The 20,358-nt window shown below is 50.9% G+C and overlaps 1 protein-coding gene across 2 annotated transcripts in view; it reads right to left on the reverse strand.

Annotated features, from left to right (window-relative positions):
* NTN1 (netrin 1) overlaps window positions 1-20,358 on the reverse strand; it is a 204,369-nt gene that overhangs the window by 68,564 nt on the left and 115,447 nt on the right. For both annotated transcript variants that reach the window (XM_055576545.1, XM_055576544.1), the window contains exon 3: window positions 650-838. In XM_055576545.1, the coding sequence (XP_055432520.1) occupies window positions 650-838 (189 nt within the window). The remainder of the gene's footprint in view (window positions 1-649; window positions 839-20,358) is intronic.

Raw genomic sequence — 20,358 nt, forward strand, 5'->3', positions numbered from 1 at the left:
TCATGGCTTCATTTTTGTTAGTGGGAGAAAACAAACAGCAGAAAGTTAAAACATTACAGCTTGCTTCAATGAACGAAAATAGAGACCCCCGTCTCCGTTTAATTTTTTGTCCTGAGAAGTGAAACTATTTGCAGGTGGATTAAATGCTCCTTCTGAACCCCTGCCTCTCACCCCACTTTCCCCCTCCCCAAGTTGCTGACATCTGTGAAGGTGCGCATCTGTCTGAGTGTTGAGGGCTGGAGGAGGCCGCGAGGGGTGGGGCGGGGGGGGGGGGGGTGGGCGCACACCTCCAAAGAAATGCATCTGCGAGGTTTTGGTGAAAGAGAGTCCTTTGTGCCGAGAGTAAGCCGGGCGAACATGACCCCCGCCCTGCGGTATGCGGCACACCTGTGCGGACAGAGGGGGCGGGGCCGGGCGGGGCCGGGAGCCCTGCACCCTGGCCGGGATCACCACTCCCCTTTCTTCTCCCTGAGTCGCGTCTCCACCGCCCCTTTGTTCCGGCTTACACCTCCAAAAGGCGTGCATGCATGCGATGATCTCAGCGTGGGGATAAGAATAAAAGAGATAGAGGGGGAGATAGATAGACAGACAGATATAGATAGACAGATATAGGAAGATAGAGGCGGCGCCGGGGCCTCGCCCCGCCTACCTTTGCAGGCCTTGCGGTGGGTGATGGGCTTGCCCAGGTCGCGGTAGTAGCCCTCCTTGCAGTAGTGGCAGTGACGGCCGGCCGTGTTGTGGCGACAATTAAGGCAGACGCCCCCACTCTTGCGCCCCGACAGCTTGTAAAGCTCCATGTTGAAACGGCACCGCCGGGCATGCAGGTTGCAGTTACAGGCTGCGGGAGGCAGGGACTCCGGTCAGGAGGGGGCCACCAAAGACTCTGGACATCCCCTCCCATTCCCCCTCCTCCACGGCCCGACCTCAAGGCAGCCCTTCCTCTGGGAGCTTTTCCTAGGCTCCCCTGTTTGCATTCATCAGCCCCTGACTGTGCCTGACCCATCGCCAGGCACTTGCTTCTCTCCCCATGGAGATGGTTCAATTCCTGCAAAGGATCACCACCCCCACCCTCTATCTATACCCAGTCAGAGTTGGGAGGTGCAGCTGGCATCCTTCTTGTGCCCAAATCCTGCTTGTTATGGGCTGAACTGTGCCCCTCCCCCGCCCCCCATTCATATGCTGAAGCCCTAACCCCAGAATCTCCAAATGTAATTTGTATTTGGAGACATCCTGGCAGACAGAGGGCTTCCCTGATAGCTCAGTTGGTAAAGAATCCGCCTGCAATGCAGGAGACCCCAGTTTGGTTCCTGGGTCGGGAAGATCCGTTGGAGAAGGGATAGGCTACCCACTCCAGTATTCTTGGGCTTCCCTGGTGGCTCAGCTGGTAAAAAAGAATCCGCCCGCAATGTGGGAGGGAGACCTGGGTTCGATCCCTAGGTTGGGAAAATCCCCTGGAGAAAGGAAAGGCTACCACTACAGTATTCTGACCTGGAGAATCCCATGGACAGTATAGTCAGACACCACTGAATGACTTTTACTTCACTGGCGGACAGAGGACCTACCCTAGAGATGGGGTCCTCTCTCGTTTTAATGAGGACACTAGTGTGGGCCCTAGTCCAAGCACCGGCGTCCTCTTTTTATAGAGAGGAAGTCTGGACACCCAGAGAGGTGGCAGGGGTGCAAGTCAAGGAGAGAGGTCTCAGGAGAAAGCAGACCTGCCCACATTTTGATCCTGACTCCAGCCTCCAAATTATGAGAAGAACACATGTGTTGGTTTAAGCGTCCCAGCGGGAGGCATTTTATCACCGCAGCCCAAGCAGATGCACGTACTGCTTCTGAGCATCACTTCTACCCATGCACACTCCGCACGTCCTTGAGCTCCAGACACTGGCCTGGCCTCTCCTTTTCCCCACCTCCTCCTGCACCATCTCCCCTCCTGCCATCAACTTGCAGAACTTCCTCCCACAGCGTGGTGGCCATGCTCCTGGCAGCCGGGTCCTCTGGACAGGCCCTCAGCATCCCACCCCTGGCCTTCACAGTTCTGCCTAATCCTGTTTCCCTCTGCCTGTTCCCCACACTAGTGTTCCTGTGGACTTTTCCCCTCCGCTCTGATGCTCTGCCGGGTCTGCCTGGTTCACCCCTCACAGCAGTGACCGCCTCTGTGCTCCTGACCCGCAAATCCACATTTCCGGCTTCCACATTTCCGGCTTCCGCTTCGAGGTCTTCGTGTGGACCCAGAGGCGCTTCCCCCAGACCCATTCACTGCTCTCCATCCATCAGACCTCAGACACCGCCCTCCCCCAACCCCCGCCCCACTGAGCCCTCCAGGCTCCCAACACTATAATTGGAGCAGGAGTTCCGAGCCCCTGTCTGAGGATGTCCAGCACCTACTTGAAATTTTTCAGTGGCTCCCCACTGAATAAAATAAAAATCATTTAACACTGCCTCCAGGGCTCTGTATAAACTGGTCCGGCTCCTCTCTCCCACTGTAGCTCTGCTCAGCCCCCTCTCCTCTTAGGCTTCAGCTGTGTCAAACCCTTTCAGTTTCTGGAGCAGGCCACATAGGAGGACTCCTCACTCGTCCCCTCTGTGGAGACAGGCATGTGCTGCTCCTTCCCTCCTAGGACTCTCTGCTCTCAAGCCCCCTTCTCATCTGACCGCCTCCTTCCATCAGCCCTTTCTTGGTTTCAATGTCACTTCCAGGCCCATCTTCACCTTCCGCCCGCCCGGCTTACACACAAAGGCTCTGAGCTCCCCAGGCACCCAGGAGGGCCCCCCCCACTCAGCCTTCCTCATGTTACCCTGTGACACTGTTACCTGTTTCTTCTTTAGGCTTCTAACTCGGGGGTATCTCCAGCTTAAATCTGGCCTAATCTTGCACACTCTACAACGCAACTTCTTTTGTTTTTGTGATAAGCTTGTTTTAAATAGCTTTTTTTTTTCCCTGACTGCAGCACGTGGCATGTGGGATCTTAGTCCCCTGATCAGGGATTGAACCCCTGCCCCTTGCATTGGAAGCAGAGTCTTAACCACTGGACCACCAGGGAAGTCCTAAATCACCTTTTATGTAATTGTTAAATATATGTTTAATACCAGACACTTGAAAAACAAAAGCAGAATGGTTAAAAAAAAAAAAAAAAAAACTCAAATTTCCACCAACTGCTGTTAATATCGGGGCTTTCCCTGCAGGCTTTAATTAACATTTACTCAGCTGTGGAGCTCTTTCTTTCTGACAGACATGGATCATCCATGTACCTCTCACTTCCTAGCTATTTTCGCACGATGATGAATATTTTTTAATGTCAGATAACATGAATACACGAAATGGGCTCCTTGGAAACAGAAGTTGACGCAGTGAAAAGCTGGGCCTTGGGCCTTCCCTGGCGGTCCAGTAGTTAAGACTCTGCCGTCCAATGCAGGGGGTGTGGGTTCAAGCCTTTGTTGAGGAAGATCCCACATGCCACGAGGTGTGGCCAAAAATTCAAAATAAAAAGCAGAGCCTTCCCGGGTTGGGCAGTTACTTCCAGTTTTTCACTATTATAAACAATACAGTGGTAACCACCTTTGAACACACATGTGTGTACTCTGTTCTGATGACTGTCATTCAGTAAATTTCTCAGGGCAGAATTGCTATGTTAAATTTTGGTGTTTTTAACTCGAGATCCCAAATGCCAAATTGCCCTCAAGAAAGGCTGTCCTGGTTTACTCTCCCACTAACAGGATGTGAAAGCTCCTACTTCCTATTCTCCATACTGCTGAAAAGAAAAACAATATGCATTTGGTATCAGCATTCCTTTTTTATTTTTTAACCTTTGCCAATTCATCTGGAAAACACACAATTTTAATTTGTATGTCTTTGATGACCAGTGAGGTTGGACATTTCTCCGTGTGTTTGTTTTTCTATTTATATTTCTTTTTTTGTATATGCACTGCCTGTTCATGTCATTTGCCCAGTTTTCAAATAAGGTGGGTTTTTTTTTCTGATGACATGTACTGTATTTGTATGTTTTATATACCAGTTGCAAATATTTTTACCAGTTTCTTATTCACATACTACTTCGGTGATTTAAAAAATTTTGCCTCTTTCATTTTTCTCTCTGATGTTATGATAAACTTCTTTAAATATTCTTCCTAGAGTCACTCTCCAAATGACACACTATTTACAAGTAGAGATGGATGAGGGCTTTAGAGGACGTGCTGTGTGTGATACAAGAGAAAAGACCTCAGCTTAAGCCTGAAGTCTGGAAGAAGCATCCAGAAGCCAAATTAGGCCAAAGAATGACTCCCAAGAGCTTTACAAGTCTCCCCGCATCACCTCCAGCCCTCAGGGCTGAGTTCAACTAGATACAAAGAAACCTCTTCAGCCATGCCCTGCCCAGGAGCACAGGGAATGATACAAGTTCACAGTGGCTGGGGACTCACTCAGCCAGACTTGGGGAGAGGGTGCTGCTCTGAGGGGTTAAGCAAACTACCAGCCTAGGACCACCGAGCCAGGAAATGGGGGCCCAGGACTAGAGCCCAGGTCTCTCGGTTCCTGGCCAATTGCCCCAAAGGAAAGGACCAGGTCCCTGGAAGGAACAGCTCGCCCTAGACCAAGGATCAGAATCCAGATCTTTTCTACTTGGACAGAAGTCACAGGGCCTGACATAGGGATCTGGAAGGATCTCCAGGGTGACACTTCCTCAGGCCTCTGGGCTAGGAGAAAGGCCTCAGGAGCAGCATCTTCTGGTCCATCTCAGAGGCAGATGCTAAGCTGGTATTCACATCTGCAAAGTCAGCCCAGCTGTCCCCCGTGACCTCCTGGGAGCTCAGCACCCCACTTCCCCACTCCAAGGGAAACCTCTGGCTGGTATCGCTCTACTTTCCACGCACCTTCCACCAACCGAAGCTCTTCCCAAACAACTCTCACACAAAAGAAAGCTCAGAGACTGAATATCAAAAGGCAGGGCTCCCCTGCCCCCCACCCTGTCCCCCCTCCTCCTGGAGCTGTCAGGGGACATCAGTGACCATTGCCCACACTCAGGCTTCTGCAACGCATTTTACGGCTTGTTTTCTTTTCTCTTTGTTTTATTTTCTCTGCACAAATGGAAAAATGCGTCGGGCCAAGCAGCTCACATCTGGAGCCCTTGGCTGCACACAGGGATGTCGCCCGGCTCCCAGCCTGTCCCCTGCCCCTTCCTTCGAAAGACACCTTAATCCCTCACGCCTTCCTGTTTATCTCCTGCCTCTCTTGGAGGCAAAAATATTGGGTATTAGTTCTGTTATCAGATTTCAAGGCGGGAAGGAAAGGGGAGGTTTGTGAGAATGGAGAGGTCAGCCTGGGAGACCAGGGAGGGCAGAGGGCAGCACAGCTTAGAGGAGCACCGCTGCACCCTGACCAGGGGGACCCCTGGGACCAAAAGACCAGCCACCCAAGGGAGCTGGTCTGGCCTGCACCCCAAGCACCATGCCTCCTTCAGTTGTTGTGTGGAGACCGCCAAGGACACTTCACAGACAGTTGCATTTCAGACCCAAAGGCATGACATGGGGACATTGGGAAAGAGGAAGGAGGAAGCAAGCTCCTCACCCACCACCCAGCAGGGAAAGGGGTTCAGGAAATGGAGTCCCATTTTCCTCTCCTATCAAAAGGTCCTCTAAGCCTCTTCACACATACCTGTCACCACCACTCCTTAAGCTTCTATGAACTTCTCCCAGCAACCTGGACTGTCCAACCCCTCACCACCTCCAGGTGGTTCAAGCAACACACAGGTAGGTGCTCCAGCTTTGTGCCATGTCCAGTGCCACAGGCCCTGAGGGAGACAGGGGCTCCTGGTATCATAGATGGATGGGGCAGATGAGCAAGCTCTTACATAAAGTGGGACAAATCCCCTCAATGGGGATGGTTCCTGGAGGATGAGGACAGTGTTCACCCTTATATCTTCCAGCCCACAGCAGACCTCGATATGCTTTCATTGTACAAATGAGAGAAAGAGAGAGCAAAAATAAGAAAGCAAGAGGGAAGATGAATGGATGAATGGATGGATGGATGGACGGACGGATGGATGGGTGGGTGGCTGAGTAGGTGGACACATGGATGATGGATGGGCTGGTGGGTGGGTGGGTAGGTGGATGGATGGATGGATGATGGGTGGATGAATGGATGAGTGTATGGGTAGATGGGTAGGTGGGTGGATATATGGATGGGTGGGTGGATGAGTAGAAAGATTAGGTAGGTAGATAGGTAGAAATATAGGATAAGTGGGGGACTGACACCCTCCACCAAGGCATAGCCTTGTGGCATTTGTGATATTTCTTGTGGCTTTGAACTCCTTTAAACTTGTCCTGCTGCTTTAACTCATTGATTTAGCTCCTGTCTGCTCAAGTGGACTGCAGTGCTCCAAGGAGAAGAACCCACATTAGGATGCCCTGGACTCCTTCCGGGACCCCAAGGAAGGCCTAGTAAGACCTCACACACCATGGCGACTGAATCCGCCCCTGTTGGTTTGATAACAAACCTGTTGGTTTGTTGGTTTTACCAGTCACAGGAGCTGGCCCTCTCCTGAAAGGTGTGATGTGCTAACCCCAGTCCCCCCAGGGCTCTCCCAGGCCCTGGGAAAACCCAGCACATGTTGCTAAGCTGGATCCTGGCCCTGTCTCTCAGAGACTCAGGTCCCGGCTCCCCTGAATGCCATGTGGCTCAGGGGAGCTCGTGGAACAGGGTGGGCCTTGTTCAATGGGCCCCCTCGGAGCTCGGAGCACAGGGTCCTCCCCACCTTCCCCGCACACAGGATCCATCCTAACATTTTCCCCTTCCAGGTCAGTACTTCTGAGAAAAGTTGCCCAGGTTAGTCTGGCAGCACAGCAGGGCACTCTGGACTCACATATCTGCAACTGAACTGCCCCAAATAACCGGCCCCTGTGTGTTCCACCCGCAGGCTGGGGGCTTTGTATGCAGGAAACAGTCCCTAGCCCTGGGCCGCCTGAGTGCCCATGGAAGCACAACTCTCAGACCTGCCATGAGACCCCTCACTCATTACTAGTGAGACCAGCCCCCTAACTGTCTGATCCAGCTGTCCCTCCATCAGTGGACCATTCCATGAGCGAAAATGGAGCTAAGGGCAGTCGCCACTTTCACTGGTTAAGCATCTTTCTGATTAAAGATTTCAATGTTACTATCATTTTAGACCTGTTGTTTAAGTCACCTGCTTCAAATTCGAACATCTCAGGTGTCTCTCCAGCTTAGCTGAGCGCCTGACACTTTTAAGCAACTTGCTGTCAAGATTTCAACAACTTAAATGGAATGGACACATTTCCACATGTCCAGGCTACCGGGGCAGGTGGGACACAACAGGCACTTACAGGGTTGGAGTGGGGAGGGGGCTGCCTCCATCACCAGTTCCTTTGCTAATTTGGTCTGTGGCTGCCAGGTGAGGGCCACAAGGCCTACTAAGTGACACATGAAATGTCCAGAACATTCCAGGTAGGGGATTAGAGCGGTGGTTCTCAACCACGGGCCATTCTGTCCCCCAGCAGACGTTGGACAACATTACTACAGACATTTTTGGATGTCACAACTGCCAAAGGAGCTGCTATCAGCATCTTGAGGACAGACACCAAAGTCCTACCCAGCACAGAGCAGACACAGCCAAGTCATACCACCCCAAATGCTAATACTGCCAAGTGTGAGAAAGCCTGGGTTAGAGAAATGGTGAATCCCTCAGCCCAAGGGTAGGGGAAGCTTTACATCCTTGGCTGCTGCCTGAAACAGCAAACTCTGCAGCTTCAAATGCCACCCAGAGAGCGGCAGCCGTTTCTTCCTTCAACAAATGCCAACAGAAGCCTTTAAAAGGACCAGATTGTGGTGTGAGCAGACAAGACAGAGATCTGCCCTCAGGGCGCTTCTGTCTCAGAAGAGCCAGACAGCAGTCTGGTAACCACACTGTAGACCTGGAATTTCCCACTGTGCCTAGAGCTATGGGAGCTTCAAGGCTGGCTCAGTGGTGAAGAATCCACCTGCCACTGCAGGAGATGCGGGTTCGATCCCTGGGTCCCCTGGAGGAGGAAATGGCAACCCACTCCAGTATTTTTGCCTGGAGAATCCCATGGACAGAGGAGCCTGGCGCGCTGCAGTCAAAAAGGTCACGAAGAGTCAGACAGAACTGAGTACGCATGCTAGAGCTATGGGGGTACTGATGTTCAGGGAGGCCCTTCTGCTGAGACCAGATAGAGACAGCAGGGCCTGAAAAAAAAAAAAAATCAGAGGACAGATGAGTGTTCTTGCCGTGGCTGCAGATGGAACCCCCTGGGAAACCTGTTCAAATGCAGATTCTGATTCAGAAGGGCCTGAGGGGCCTGGGAGTCTGCATCTCTAACAGCCACCCCCATGCCCCCACCCCGGGCACTGCTGCTACTGGCCCACAGACCAGCAGCAAAGGTTAGTGGCATTAGAACTAAATTGAAAAGAAATCGGTTGGAATAGAAGCCACTCTGGAGAGAGAGCCCATGGGGAGGCAAAGGTGGTGTCTGCAATGGAGCCGTGGGGGGGAGGTCTGCTTTCAGAAGAAACTTCTGAAACGACTGGTTCAGAATAACAAAAATATTTGAGAGTTATTTTTAAGAATTTGGGGTAGTTTGTATTTCCTTTTACTTAGTCTTTTGCTACTCTACTTGGTATACTGTTTATTTAGAAATCATTTGACCCTTTTTTATAAATGTTAAGTATTCCGCCCCCAGGGGTGGGTTCTTGGAGCCCAGTTCCAGCTTCTCCGAGATGACCAGGCTGAGCTGCCATGGCTCCCCACACACCTGGCTCCCGCCAGCACCTGGGAACACTGTGCAGGGCTCTCCAAGGGCTTCGTCCTGGACAGGGGCTTAGGCAGAATCCACCCAAGTGTCTACAGGTGAGCTGGGCATAAGAAAAATGATCACTGGCATACATCAATTTGCAAACTCCAGACTTCAGGTTTCATTTTTACTAATGGCAAATCTGGTAGCCCATAGGTTTATTTACTCACTCAGTTGGTATTTCCCAGGCACCTATTACATGCCAAGCTCCAGGCAAGGGGCTGGGATAGCACAGTGGGCAGGACAAATGTGGTCCCTACCCTGGCAGAGTCTTCGGGGATACCTGGTATATGAAAAAGTCTGGTCAATGCTGCTGTCAGCTCACTCCTGAGGACTACCCCTTCCCCCTGAATACAGGGCTTAAAGCTTGTCACCCGGACATCAGCTGCCAATGCGACACGGTGGTGCCCAGCTGGGGTGAGCCAAAGAGGCTGAGCAGCTGCTAAGAGACTAGAAGCATCTCATGGGAGCCATTTGGTTCCAGCCAAGGCTTGAGGGCTTGTAGTCATTTGCAGAGCGCGTTGCGTTGTGTCCAAATGTCAGCTTCAATCTGAACTACTGTTGAACGCACCACCTAGACACAGCCAGGAGGACTGGACAACTCGATTGACTGGAAGAAAAGCCAACAGTCCAGGCTGGGTGTGACAGTGCCCAGCTGAGCTAAGGATTGATCCACGGGGCTCCAGGGGTTTCCCAGAAAGAAGATGTGACGCCTAAAGACATGAGACAGGACCACCAATGACAACCCCCACCAGACACTGCACACTTCTGCATGAGGGCTTGTCCATCTCTTCATTCAATAAATATTAACAGAGCCCCTTAGATATGCCAGCCTCTGAGTTGGGAAGCAAACCTGGAATGGGATTGATCCTGCTACACTTTGCTTGTTCAAGACTATATATGGTCCTCCTTCCTTCTCTTGAGGTTTGCTTTTCAATTCAAGGAGCCACTAAACCCCTGCCAAGAACCCAATGTGGGACGGTTCTCAAACGTGAGTGCGTAGATGAGTACATAGAATCACCAGGAGCGCCTGCCAAAACAGAGGCAGCTGAACCCCACACCCAGGACCTGTTCAGTAGGCTGCACGCGGGGCATGACCACCTGTGCTGCTAACACCACCCCCAGGTGATGCTGACGCTGCCCGTCCCAGGGCCACACCATGAGGACCACTGGCTCAGAACATGCAGAGGTAAAAAAAGATGTGTGAAGGCAAAGAAAGGACCTAGAACCTCACACTTGAGTGGAGTCATGATCGTTGCTGTTGTTATTGTTGTTTAGCCACTAAGTTGTGTCCGATTCTTGGACACCCCATGGACTGTAGCCCACCAGGCTCCTCTGTCCATGGAATTCTCCAGGCAAGAATACTGGAGTGGGTTGCCATTTCCTTCTCCAGGGGATCTTCCCAACCCAGGGATTGAACCCGCGTCTCCTGCAGTGGCAGGTAAACTCTTTACCACTGTGCCATTATGATTAAGTAAACTCAAAGTGGCACACAACTAATACAACATCACAAGGCTGCAGAGACGAGAGGCAAGAGAACTGGAGCTGATTTGGGAGAGCGGGGACCTAAGTCCTAGTCCTGGCTCTGCGGCTCACCCCGGTGTCCATCATTGGAAAGCCCTCAGCCTCTCTGAGCCTCTGTGTTCTCATCAGAAAAATAAGGACATTGGGTCTGATGATCTCTGAGTTCTTTCCCAGCCCTGAAAGTCTATGGCAGAGGGACACCAAAACTCCTGGAGGTTAAGGGGCAGGTTCTACCTGGCAGGGACGCTTCTGGGAGTTCAGGAGTGTGCTCTAACTGCAAACAAGCCACAGGGGTGGGACTGAGTGGGTCAGGTGTCAGGAAGACCATTTTCAGCCTGCAGGTAGGTCAGAGATAGGGCACAATTGTACCATGGCTCTGAGGGGGCTCCTGCAGACCGTGACCTTGATCTTGTGGAGGTGATGGGGTGTTCACCATGGGAGCAGCCTCAGAAGGGGAGTAGTCGACAAGAATGGTAACCACCTGCTTCATAAGGGCGGCCTCTCCAGGGCTCTGGGCAGAGAAAACCATGCTGAGGGAGAAGGTTGTTGGGTGGAGAGTTGATGCAGGAATCTTGGTGAAAGGATTTCCAAGAGGGCTGTCAGCAGTGAGGAACTCTGGGTGGGAGAGCCCGAGAACCCCCTTGAAGCTGAGTTCTCATAGCAGGGAGTCCACCGAGCTTTCTGGAAATATCTTTGACACCTTCTCTTAGGAGACAGAAGGCCTGCCAAGCCACAAAGCTTTTCTTTTTTTTTTTAAGCTCCAACTTGAAAACAAAATCTCTGACCCCAGACCTGTGCTTTATCTCTGATATCAGAAACAGAATGGACAACAGGTGGATCAAGGTGTAAGAAAAAGGAAAAAAAAAAAAAAAAACTAGAAAATGCTTTCAAATCCGTCCCCAGTGTCCCATCCAGGAGGCTGGAGTTCCCAGCGGCCAAGGCGGGCTTTAGATGGTTCCTGATAAAGTCCCGGGAGAGAAGTGGCCTGTGTTTGTCGAGGGCTTAGAGAGCTTTAGCCGAGTCTGCACACAAAGGGGCCCTCTGTCAACAGTCCTTCAGGCCACTAATAGGGCTGAACAAACACCAGGGTAACAAGCTCTTCACACCTGTGGGGCTTGGGAAAGGCCGGGGCCCCTTTGTCAAGACAGCGGACAAAAGAGCTCTCGCCCCCACCCAGCCAGACCCTCCTGGGCTTCTGAAGCAGGGCCTGGGGTGGGGTGGGGGTGTGCAGACATCTGAGCTCTGCAAGCAGAAATGTGAACTCCATTCGCGCAGGGAGACAGTGGATTAAAGCGATTCCCGCGCACAGGCAGACCGAGAGCGGACCGGAGGGGGCCTTTCCAGGGCTGGGCTGGGGCCACGGTGGCGGCGGGATACGGGGTCGCAGGGTGAGAGACCGAGTGGCTTTCTCCCCCGAGGTCTGTGAGGGTGACCGGCCCCTCCCTAGGGGACCGCACAGAACCATCCCTCGAATGGGCTTGACCTCCCCGTCACTTTTTCCACTGACTTTTTTTTTCTCTGTAAACATCGGAGCTTTTTCTTTCCCCTGCCCTTTTTTGGCTGCTGCGCCTCCCCCGAAGGCTTTGAAACGATCCTTCCTAACGTCTCCCAGGGTTTTTTTTTTTTTTTTTTTTTTTTTGCTGCCGAGGAATAACTCAGGGCTCCGCCGCACAAACATCCTCCTCTCGGAAATGCCGGGGAGGCTTCAGTGAGCCCTCAGGAGCCGTCTCAGTTCTTGGTCTGCAGCTCCAGTTCCTCACACCCTCACTTCCCAGGGCCCCACCCAGGCCCCTCCCTCGGGGACCTCAGACTCGGGCCACTGTGTGTTCTTCCCAACTCCAGTCGGGCCCCCCACCCTGATTCCCTCTTCCAACCCTCCTCTCACCTTGTCACTACCCTGTTCTGGAACCTTCCTCAGCCACCCACTGACTACAAGATGCCAACTCCCCTGACCTCAAGGGTATTAATTTCAAAAGAGAGGTCCAGAGCCTAGGAGTCTTGCTTCTCGCTTATAACAGGGCCCACTCTGTGTGAACACCCCTGCCCACCCCCAGTCATGTCCAATAGGAAAATGGCACGTCATCCTCCAAGGGCAAAAACAGCATCTTGGGCTGCTGGGGGCTTCCAAGTTTTTCTAGTTTACCATCTTGTCACAGAAGAAAGGAGAAAAAATGAGGCCCCGATGGGCAGAGAGACCTTGCCAAGGACCTGGAACTCGTTAGGGAGCTCTTTCCAGACCTCCAGCACAGTGAGGTGGCACGGCCGTGGGCAGGAAGAAGCTCGATAAACCCCGTGGTTGCTGGAATTCATTTCCCAAGGCCAAGAGTTTTCAAAGGCGAAGAGACTGTCTGAGCAAAACTGCCCCCACACCTCAAGCGATGCTGTTTCCTCCCAGCCTCTCCACCCTGCCCAGATGCCTTGTCTAGCAGCAGGGGGCTGCCTTCCAGCCTCTGCTCCCCAGAGGTGGCGCACACAGTCCCCAGGCTTTATTAATGGACACAGGAGAGCTGATCTGCCAGTTGGCCAAGTCTGGCCCCTGGCTCCCCCGCCACCGGAGTCATTTCCCATCTGTAACGGGTCCCGTAGCCGAGTCTGGCACATGCCAGGCAGCAGCCTCCAGCGGCAATGGGAGAGGCTGGCTGTGAGGCGCTTTAATGACTTACAGCCAATTCTGTTCCCCTGACACCAGGCAGGAAAACATGCGACATGCAATTCCCCAGATACCTTCCCCCACGGTGCCACGACCCTGCGCTTCTCTGCTGGACCAGTTAATTGAATTCCACTTTGCAGATAACTTTGATGTGGGCTGGAAGCCTGGAGACCAGTCTTGGCTGCAGCCTACACTGCTCCGGGGGATGCGACCCTGCACGCAGGACCACGAGAGCCCAAGACACAGAGGTTTCGGCTCATGGACGGGGCCAGGCTGAAGCCAGGGTCCCCACAGACCCTTACCTGGTCAACACCAACGTGCCTTCTGGTTTCCTAATGTGCTCCCAACTAGGGTTGCCAGACTTCACAAATAAAAACACAGGACACCCAGTTCAGTTGGAATTTCAACAAGCCCTTTTGAGTGAAGGTCTATGCCAAGTACTGCAGGGTGGTCCTATCTCCGTCACCCTCCGGATCCCCATCAAACTTGTGCTTCGCCCAAGATGTGATCTGGCACGACAAGCTTTTATCAAAGGTGGATCTGATCTTCTCGGCACCTGAAAACCCCCAAAGAGGTTAAGAGGGTCCCCCAATTCGTCAGGACCGGGGTGGGGGGCGCGTTCAGGCTTTTCTGAACTTCAAGGGTTGTCTGATTCTCCAGTTCCTGTGTGGTCCGTGCCAGCCTGTCCTGCCCTAATCACTTCCTTTTCTGCATCAGCTCCATGAGAACAGAAATCCCCGGCCTGAGACCATGAGGAGAAGTGAGAGAAGGGAAAGACCCTGCCCATCAGATTGCTACCAACCGGATTTCTGGGACTCCCTAATCAATAGAAATTGATAAAGAGGCCAGACAAGAAATTCAGGCAAGGATTTACTGGGACTGGAGCTGCAACACAAGGGGCTGAAAACAAGTAACTAGTGCTCTTGTTTGCTCTTTGGGCGGAGCTTGTTCCTTATATGGGGTGAGGGTAGGGTGGGTCCAGGGATCAAGCTAGAGCAGGGGGCATGTGCTTTTGCTTCCGGCTTTTCAGAAGTTGCCTCAGAAGTGGCCGATGGGTTCTTTTGGTCTTTTTGTATCTTCCTGTCCATAATCTGCACCAACTGCACATACACACAGTTATTTTTAGTCCCTTATGATTTCTTTGTATTTTGTTGCTGGAATAGACATCTGTCCAGGTGCAAGCACTGCAGCAAAGGGTTCCAGGTCCCAGCCTGTCTCGTGATGACCCAAAAAGTGTTTTTGATGGACACCACCACCAATGCTGAACAGACAGGCCACTACTTTGTCTCCATCGCTCTCCAGGGATCTGGTGGTTCCCAGCACGCCCCAGTATCAGATGCAAACAGCCCCCATGCAATCTTACCACCTTCCAGGAAAAAACAGGAGGAGGAAGGCAGCTATGATCAGAATGGTCAAAACTCTATCCAAAAAAAGGTCATTTTCATCAGGACATGATAAAACTTAGGACTGATTAAACCCTGAATCCCAAACCTGAATCCAGTTATTTCAATCAAACCAGTTGGTATAGTTTATTCAGATGTATTGGTCAAATGTGGATGCTATCACAATTAAAGACTTTAAATACCAGCCCACTGAAGAATGTGGGTAGCCTACCACGGGAGAGACAGAATGACCGGGAACAGCTGATTCCAGCCAACCTGGAATGGGCCGCCCCCAGGAGAGTGATCTTGCCGTTCTGGAGGCATTCAAGAACACGGACACAGTACAGGAGATTCTGGCTCTGAGAGGGAAGGTGAACCAGACTAAGTCCCTTCCTACTCAATGAGCCTAAGAGGAGACACGGTTCCACTGCTGGGCTGGGAGGTCCTTCCATGTTTGAGGCTCTAGCTGGAGTCATAAACATTCTTATACATGATTTAGTGAAAGGGGTGTCCTGAGAAGTCCTCCAGCCTGTAAATGACCCTGAGTGAGAAGGAGACAGCAGAAGAATTTCCCTGCGGGCAAACCTTGGGGAGTTACTTGCAGAAAATAAGTCCAAATGGTCCTTCTGGAAGGAGGTCCCGTGTTATCAGCCACAGCTAGGGAAAACAGCCAGGGGACATGGCCACCTCTCCCTCATAGACAGCAGAAAGCTCGGCAGCTGAGCATCTTCTAAAAGGGCTCTTGGACACTGTGTTGGTAAATTGGTACAGTCACGATAGAGAATAGTATGGAGGGTCCTTAAAAAACTAAAAACAGAGCTACCATATGACCCTGCATTCCCACTCCTGGGCATATATTTGGAAAAAACAAACAAACAAACATAATCTGAATGGATACATGCACCCCAATGTTCATTGCAGCACTCTTTACAACAACCAAGACGTGGAAGCTACCTAAATGTCCATCAACAGAGGATAAAGAAGATGTGGGACATATATATGATGGACTATCACTCAGCCATTAAAAAGAATGAAATAACCCAATTTGCAGCAACATGGATGGACTTAGTATCATACTGAGTAAAGCAGGTCAGACAGAAAAGGAGAAACAGCCTATGGCATCCCTTATATGTGGAATCTAAAGAGAAATGATACATATGAACTTACAAAACAGAAAGAGACTCACAGACTTAGAGAACAAATGGTTGCCAGCGGGAAGGGCTAGTTAGGGAGTTTGGGATGGGCATGTATACATCTCTATATGTAAACTGGATAACCAACAAGAACCTACTGTACAGCACATGGAACTCTGCTCAGTGTTATGTGGCAGCCTGGATGGGGGATACATGTTTATGTGTGGTTGAGTCCCTTTGCTGTTCACCTGAAAGTATCACAACACTGTTAGTCGGCTGTACCCAAGTACAAAATAAAAAGTTCAAAAGGAAAAGGAAATAAATAAAAGGGCTCTCAGATCAGCACAGCAACAGCAGGACAGTGGTGGTTTGGCTAAGAACCAGCCACTTTTTCAGGGCTTCAAAGGCTTTCGGACAGACCAATCTTCTGCAGAAATGCACCAATGCATATACACCAATGTATGCAGCTGGGATCTCCGTGATGGCTAGTGCCAGGAAGTTCTTGTTTCTGGGCATTCTAAGCATCTCCCTTGGATTATTCCTAAATTATTCCATCCCAGTGGCTTGTTGGCTCTGTCGTACTAAAGCTCCAGGCCAGAATCCCATGAGAGATTGGCCCTTACAGGAAAAGAGAGGGTCCTGTGATGGGTGAGCCCCTTTGCTCTCCTCCTCCAAATTGTTTTGAGCATCAGTAGTGTGGCCAAATGCCTAGCTCACAAACAAGCTGAGAGATTCTGCTGCACTGCCCTGTCTCAGCACCCAGAGGTGCTGAGGGTCCCCAGGGGTGTCCAAACCCCACAGAGTTTCCAGCCCCCTAACCACCAGGATTCGGGGGCAGGAGATGGCTGAGCTCTTTGGCTGCTGGCTTCAGGACCAGGTCCCAGAGTGTTAATATGAAAGTCTGTCCCCTCCTTGAGGCTCACCCTCAAGCGGGCAGGAACATGAGTGCTAGAGCGCTTCCAGAAGGGGTGAGGAACCCCTGAGGGTTGCAGGAAAAGGAAGACAGGCCACTGTGCCCGGCTGTGGCCTGAAGGATGAGGTTTGGGTAGGGGAGCAGAGGGCGGGAGGCCAGAGTTGAGGTCAGTACCCCCAAAGGTAAGTTGGGGACTTCCCTGGTGGTCCAATGGTTAAGACTCCATGATGTAATGCAGGGGACAAGGGTTCGATCTTTGGTTGGGGAACTAAGATCCCACAGGCCATGGAATAACTAAGCCCACGTACCACAACTACTGAGCCTGCACACTCCAGAGCCTGCGTGCCACAACTACAGAGTCCAAGTGCCACAAGACCTAATGCAGCCAAATAAATATTAAAAAAAGAAAAAGATGGAGCAGCTTCTACCTGGCCATCAAGATACAATTCAGTCACTAGACAATGACAGGTGAGTCTCTATGCACCAGGGTAGCACCAGACATCCACAGTCTTGACTCTTTCTATCCTCCCTGGAGGCGGATCGCAAAATCCTTCCTGGCACCTTATGCTAAGTGGGATCCTCCCTCACGTCCTCATCTGTGAAGCAGCACAACCCTCAAGGCATGACATGAAGGTGAGGGATGCATGTGCAAGGGTGCGGAGGCCTCCAGAAGGGTCCCCAACCCTGCACAGCCCGAGCTGCCCGACCAGTGACTTCAGAAACCATCTCTCTGAAAAAGAGACCCTCCTACACCATTGGTGGGAACACAAATTGGTGCAGCCATGAAGGAAAACGGTATGGAAGTTCCTCAAAAAACTAAAAATTGAGTTGCCAAATAATGCAGCAATTCCACTCCTAGGCATACATCCAGAGAAAACTCTAATTTGAAAAGATACATGCACCCCCTTGCTCATAGCAGCACTATCTAGAGTAGCCAAGACACTCCAAAATCACTGCAGATGGTGACTGCAGCCATTAAATTAAAAGACACTTACTCCTTGGAAGAAAAGCTATGACCAACCTAGACACCATATTAAAAAGCAGAGATATTACTTTGCCAACAAAGGTCTGTCTAGTCAAAGCTATGGTTTTTCCAGGAGTCATGTATGGATGTGAGAGTTGGACTATAAAGAAAGCTGAGTGCTGAAGAATTTTGAACTGTGGTATTGGAGAAGACTCTTGAGAGTCCCTTGGACAGCAAGGAGATCCAACCAGTCCATCCTAAAGGAAATCATTCCTGAATATTCATTTGGAAGGACTGATGCTGAAGCTGAAACTCCAATACTTTGGCCACCTGATTTGAAGAACTGACTCTTTGGAAAAGACCCTGATGCTGGGAAAGATTGAAGGTGGGAAGAGAAGGGGACGACAGAGGGTGAGATGGTTGGATGGCATCACTGACTTAATGGACATGAATTTGAGTAAACTCTGGGAGTTGGTGATGGACAGGGAGGCCTGGCGTGCTGCAGTCCATGGGGTTGCAAAGAGTCAGGCACGACCGAACGACTGAACTGAACTGAAGACACGGAAGCAACCTATATGTCCATCGATAGATGAATGGATAAAGAAGATGCAGTACACATATACAGTGAAATGCTTCATTGTTGTTCAGTCACTAAGTAGACTGGACATCCAATCTACAACCCCATGGACTGCAGCACACCAAGCTCCTCTGTTCTTCACTATCTCCCAGAGTTTGCTCAAATTCATGTCCATTAAGTCAGTGATACTGTCAAACCATCTTATCCTCTGCTGCCCTCCTTTTGCCTTCAGTCTTTCCGAGCATCAGGGTCTTTTTTCCAATGAGTTGACTCTTTGCATCAGGTGGCCAAAATATTGTAGCTTCAGCTTCAGCAATAGTCCTTCCAATGAATATTCAGGGATTTCCTTTAGGATCAACTGGTTTGATCTTCTTGTTCAAGGGACTCTCTTGAGTCTTCTTCAGCACCACAATTCAAACGCATCAATTCTTTGGTGCTCAGCCTTCTTTATGGACTAACACTCACACTCATAAACGACTACTCAGCCGTAATAAAAGACTGAAATCATGCCATTTGCAGCAACATGGATGGACCTAGAGATTACCAAGATGAGTGAAGTCAGAGAAAGACAAATACCATATAATATCATTTATATGTGGAATTTAAAATATGACACAAGTGAGCTTATTTACAAAACAGAAACAGACTCGCAGACACAGAGAACAGACTTGTGGTTGCCAAGGGCGACTGGGGTGGGGGAGGGGAGGGCTGAGAATTCGGGATTAGTAGATGCAAACTAGTATATTTAGGATGGATAAATAACAAGGCCCTACTGTATAGCACAGGGAACTGTATTCAGTATCTTGTGATAAACCATAACTGAAAAGAATATGAAACTGCATGTATATACGTATATATATATAAATAGCACTTTGCTGTACCGCAGAAATTAACACAACATTGTAAATCAACTATGGGCTTCCCAGGTGGTACTAGTGGTAAAGAACATGCCTGCCAATGCAGGAGACATAAGATGTGGGTTCGATCCCTGAATCAGGAAGATCCCCCGGAGGAGGCATGGCAACCCACTTCAGTATTCTTGCCTGGAGAATCCCATGGACAGAGAGGCCTGGTGGGTCACAGTCCATGGGGTCGAAAAGAGTCAGACACAACTGAAGCAACTTAGCATTCACGCATGCACATAGAACAACTATACTTCAATAAAATTTTTTTAGAAACCATCTTTTTACGTCTCTTCCTCTTCACTGGCGACATGAATAGAAAGCTAGCACAAACTTCCTTGCTCTTCAAAACACCCCAGAATGTATAACTTATGTATCTTCATCTCACTAAAGGAAAGCACAGAATAAAAAATGGTGGAGGACTAGGGGCCTAATACTTTAATCCACCCGACGTTTCACAGCTAGTAGGTCAGACAGGCACCTTCATGCCCATTTTCCAGATGAGGGTGCCGAGGCCCCAGGCTTAGCCTCCATGGCTTGCAGAGGAGACTGGATGGAACCCTGCTTGGCTCCAGCTTGGAATCCTGGCATCGTCCTGCTTCCCCAGCAGCAAACCGTGGGGTTTGGCCTGGCCTCCCAGACCTCCGCTGGTGACTTGATTGGCTTTATAACCAGAAGAGAATGATTTAAGGCACAAGTGGGGCTGGGCTGGCTGGGGTGGCTTAGTGACAATAGTTCTCTCAGGTGAAGTCTCTGGATGTCTTCCCTTGCCTTAAAATCAGGGGGTTTGGGAACCAGACAGGTTCCTCGCACAAGTGGGGGGATGGACCCGCGTGTAAACGCCCCACGTTTCTTGGCCTTGGTGCTTCTGGCTGCTTTGGATTTGGCTAATTCCCCGGGCGTCCTCTGTAATTCCACAGTAATGTGGCTTTAATTGTCCCCAAAGCGGGCCATTCTTCCTTTATTGTGCAGTAAATTTCCCTCCAGAGTTCAGATTTCATGTGCCTGCTCCAGCTGGGGAGCCGGGCACCCCACCGGCCCCAAGGGTGGGGAGGCAGCTGTCCTCACCTCACACAGGCCCCTCGTGCTGGCTGCCGGCCCTTCTCTGGCCTTGGCCGGGCCAGGGGGCTCAAGGTGGCCTGGAGCCGCCGTCAGGCCCCCGGGGCGGGCACACTGGCAGAGAAGCGGGGACACTGGTCTGTGGTTCTGTCTGGAAAACGAATTAACTAACAAATGCAAACAAGCTGCTTCACCGGGATTCATTAGGCTGGAGTTGAGATGGGGTTTCATCCGTTTGTCTCATCAACACGGAGGCAGGAGCTCAGGGGTGCTCAGAGGGGTGCACAGCCTGCTCGAATCATCCACCTGGGCCACCTGGGCCAGACACCTGCCTCCCTCCCAGCCAGCTTTGCCCATCTGGAGTGAAGAGTAATTACAGGCATCCCCTTATCAGATGAGATAAGGCTTGTAAAACACAGTGAGGCGGCTGA

Source organism: Bubalus kerabau, chromosome 4 (assembly GCF_029407905.1).
Source record: "Bubalus kerabau isolate K-KA32 ecotype Philippines breed swamp buffalo chromosome 4, PCC_UOA_SB_1v2, whole genome shotgun sequence".
NCBI lineage: Eukaryota > Metazoa > Chordata > Mammalia > Artiodactyla > Bovidae > Bubalus > Bubalus kerabau.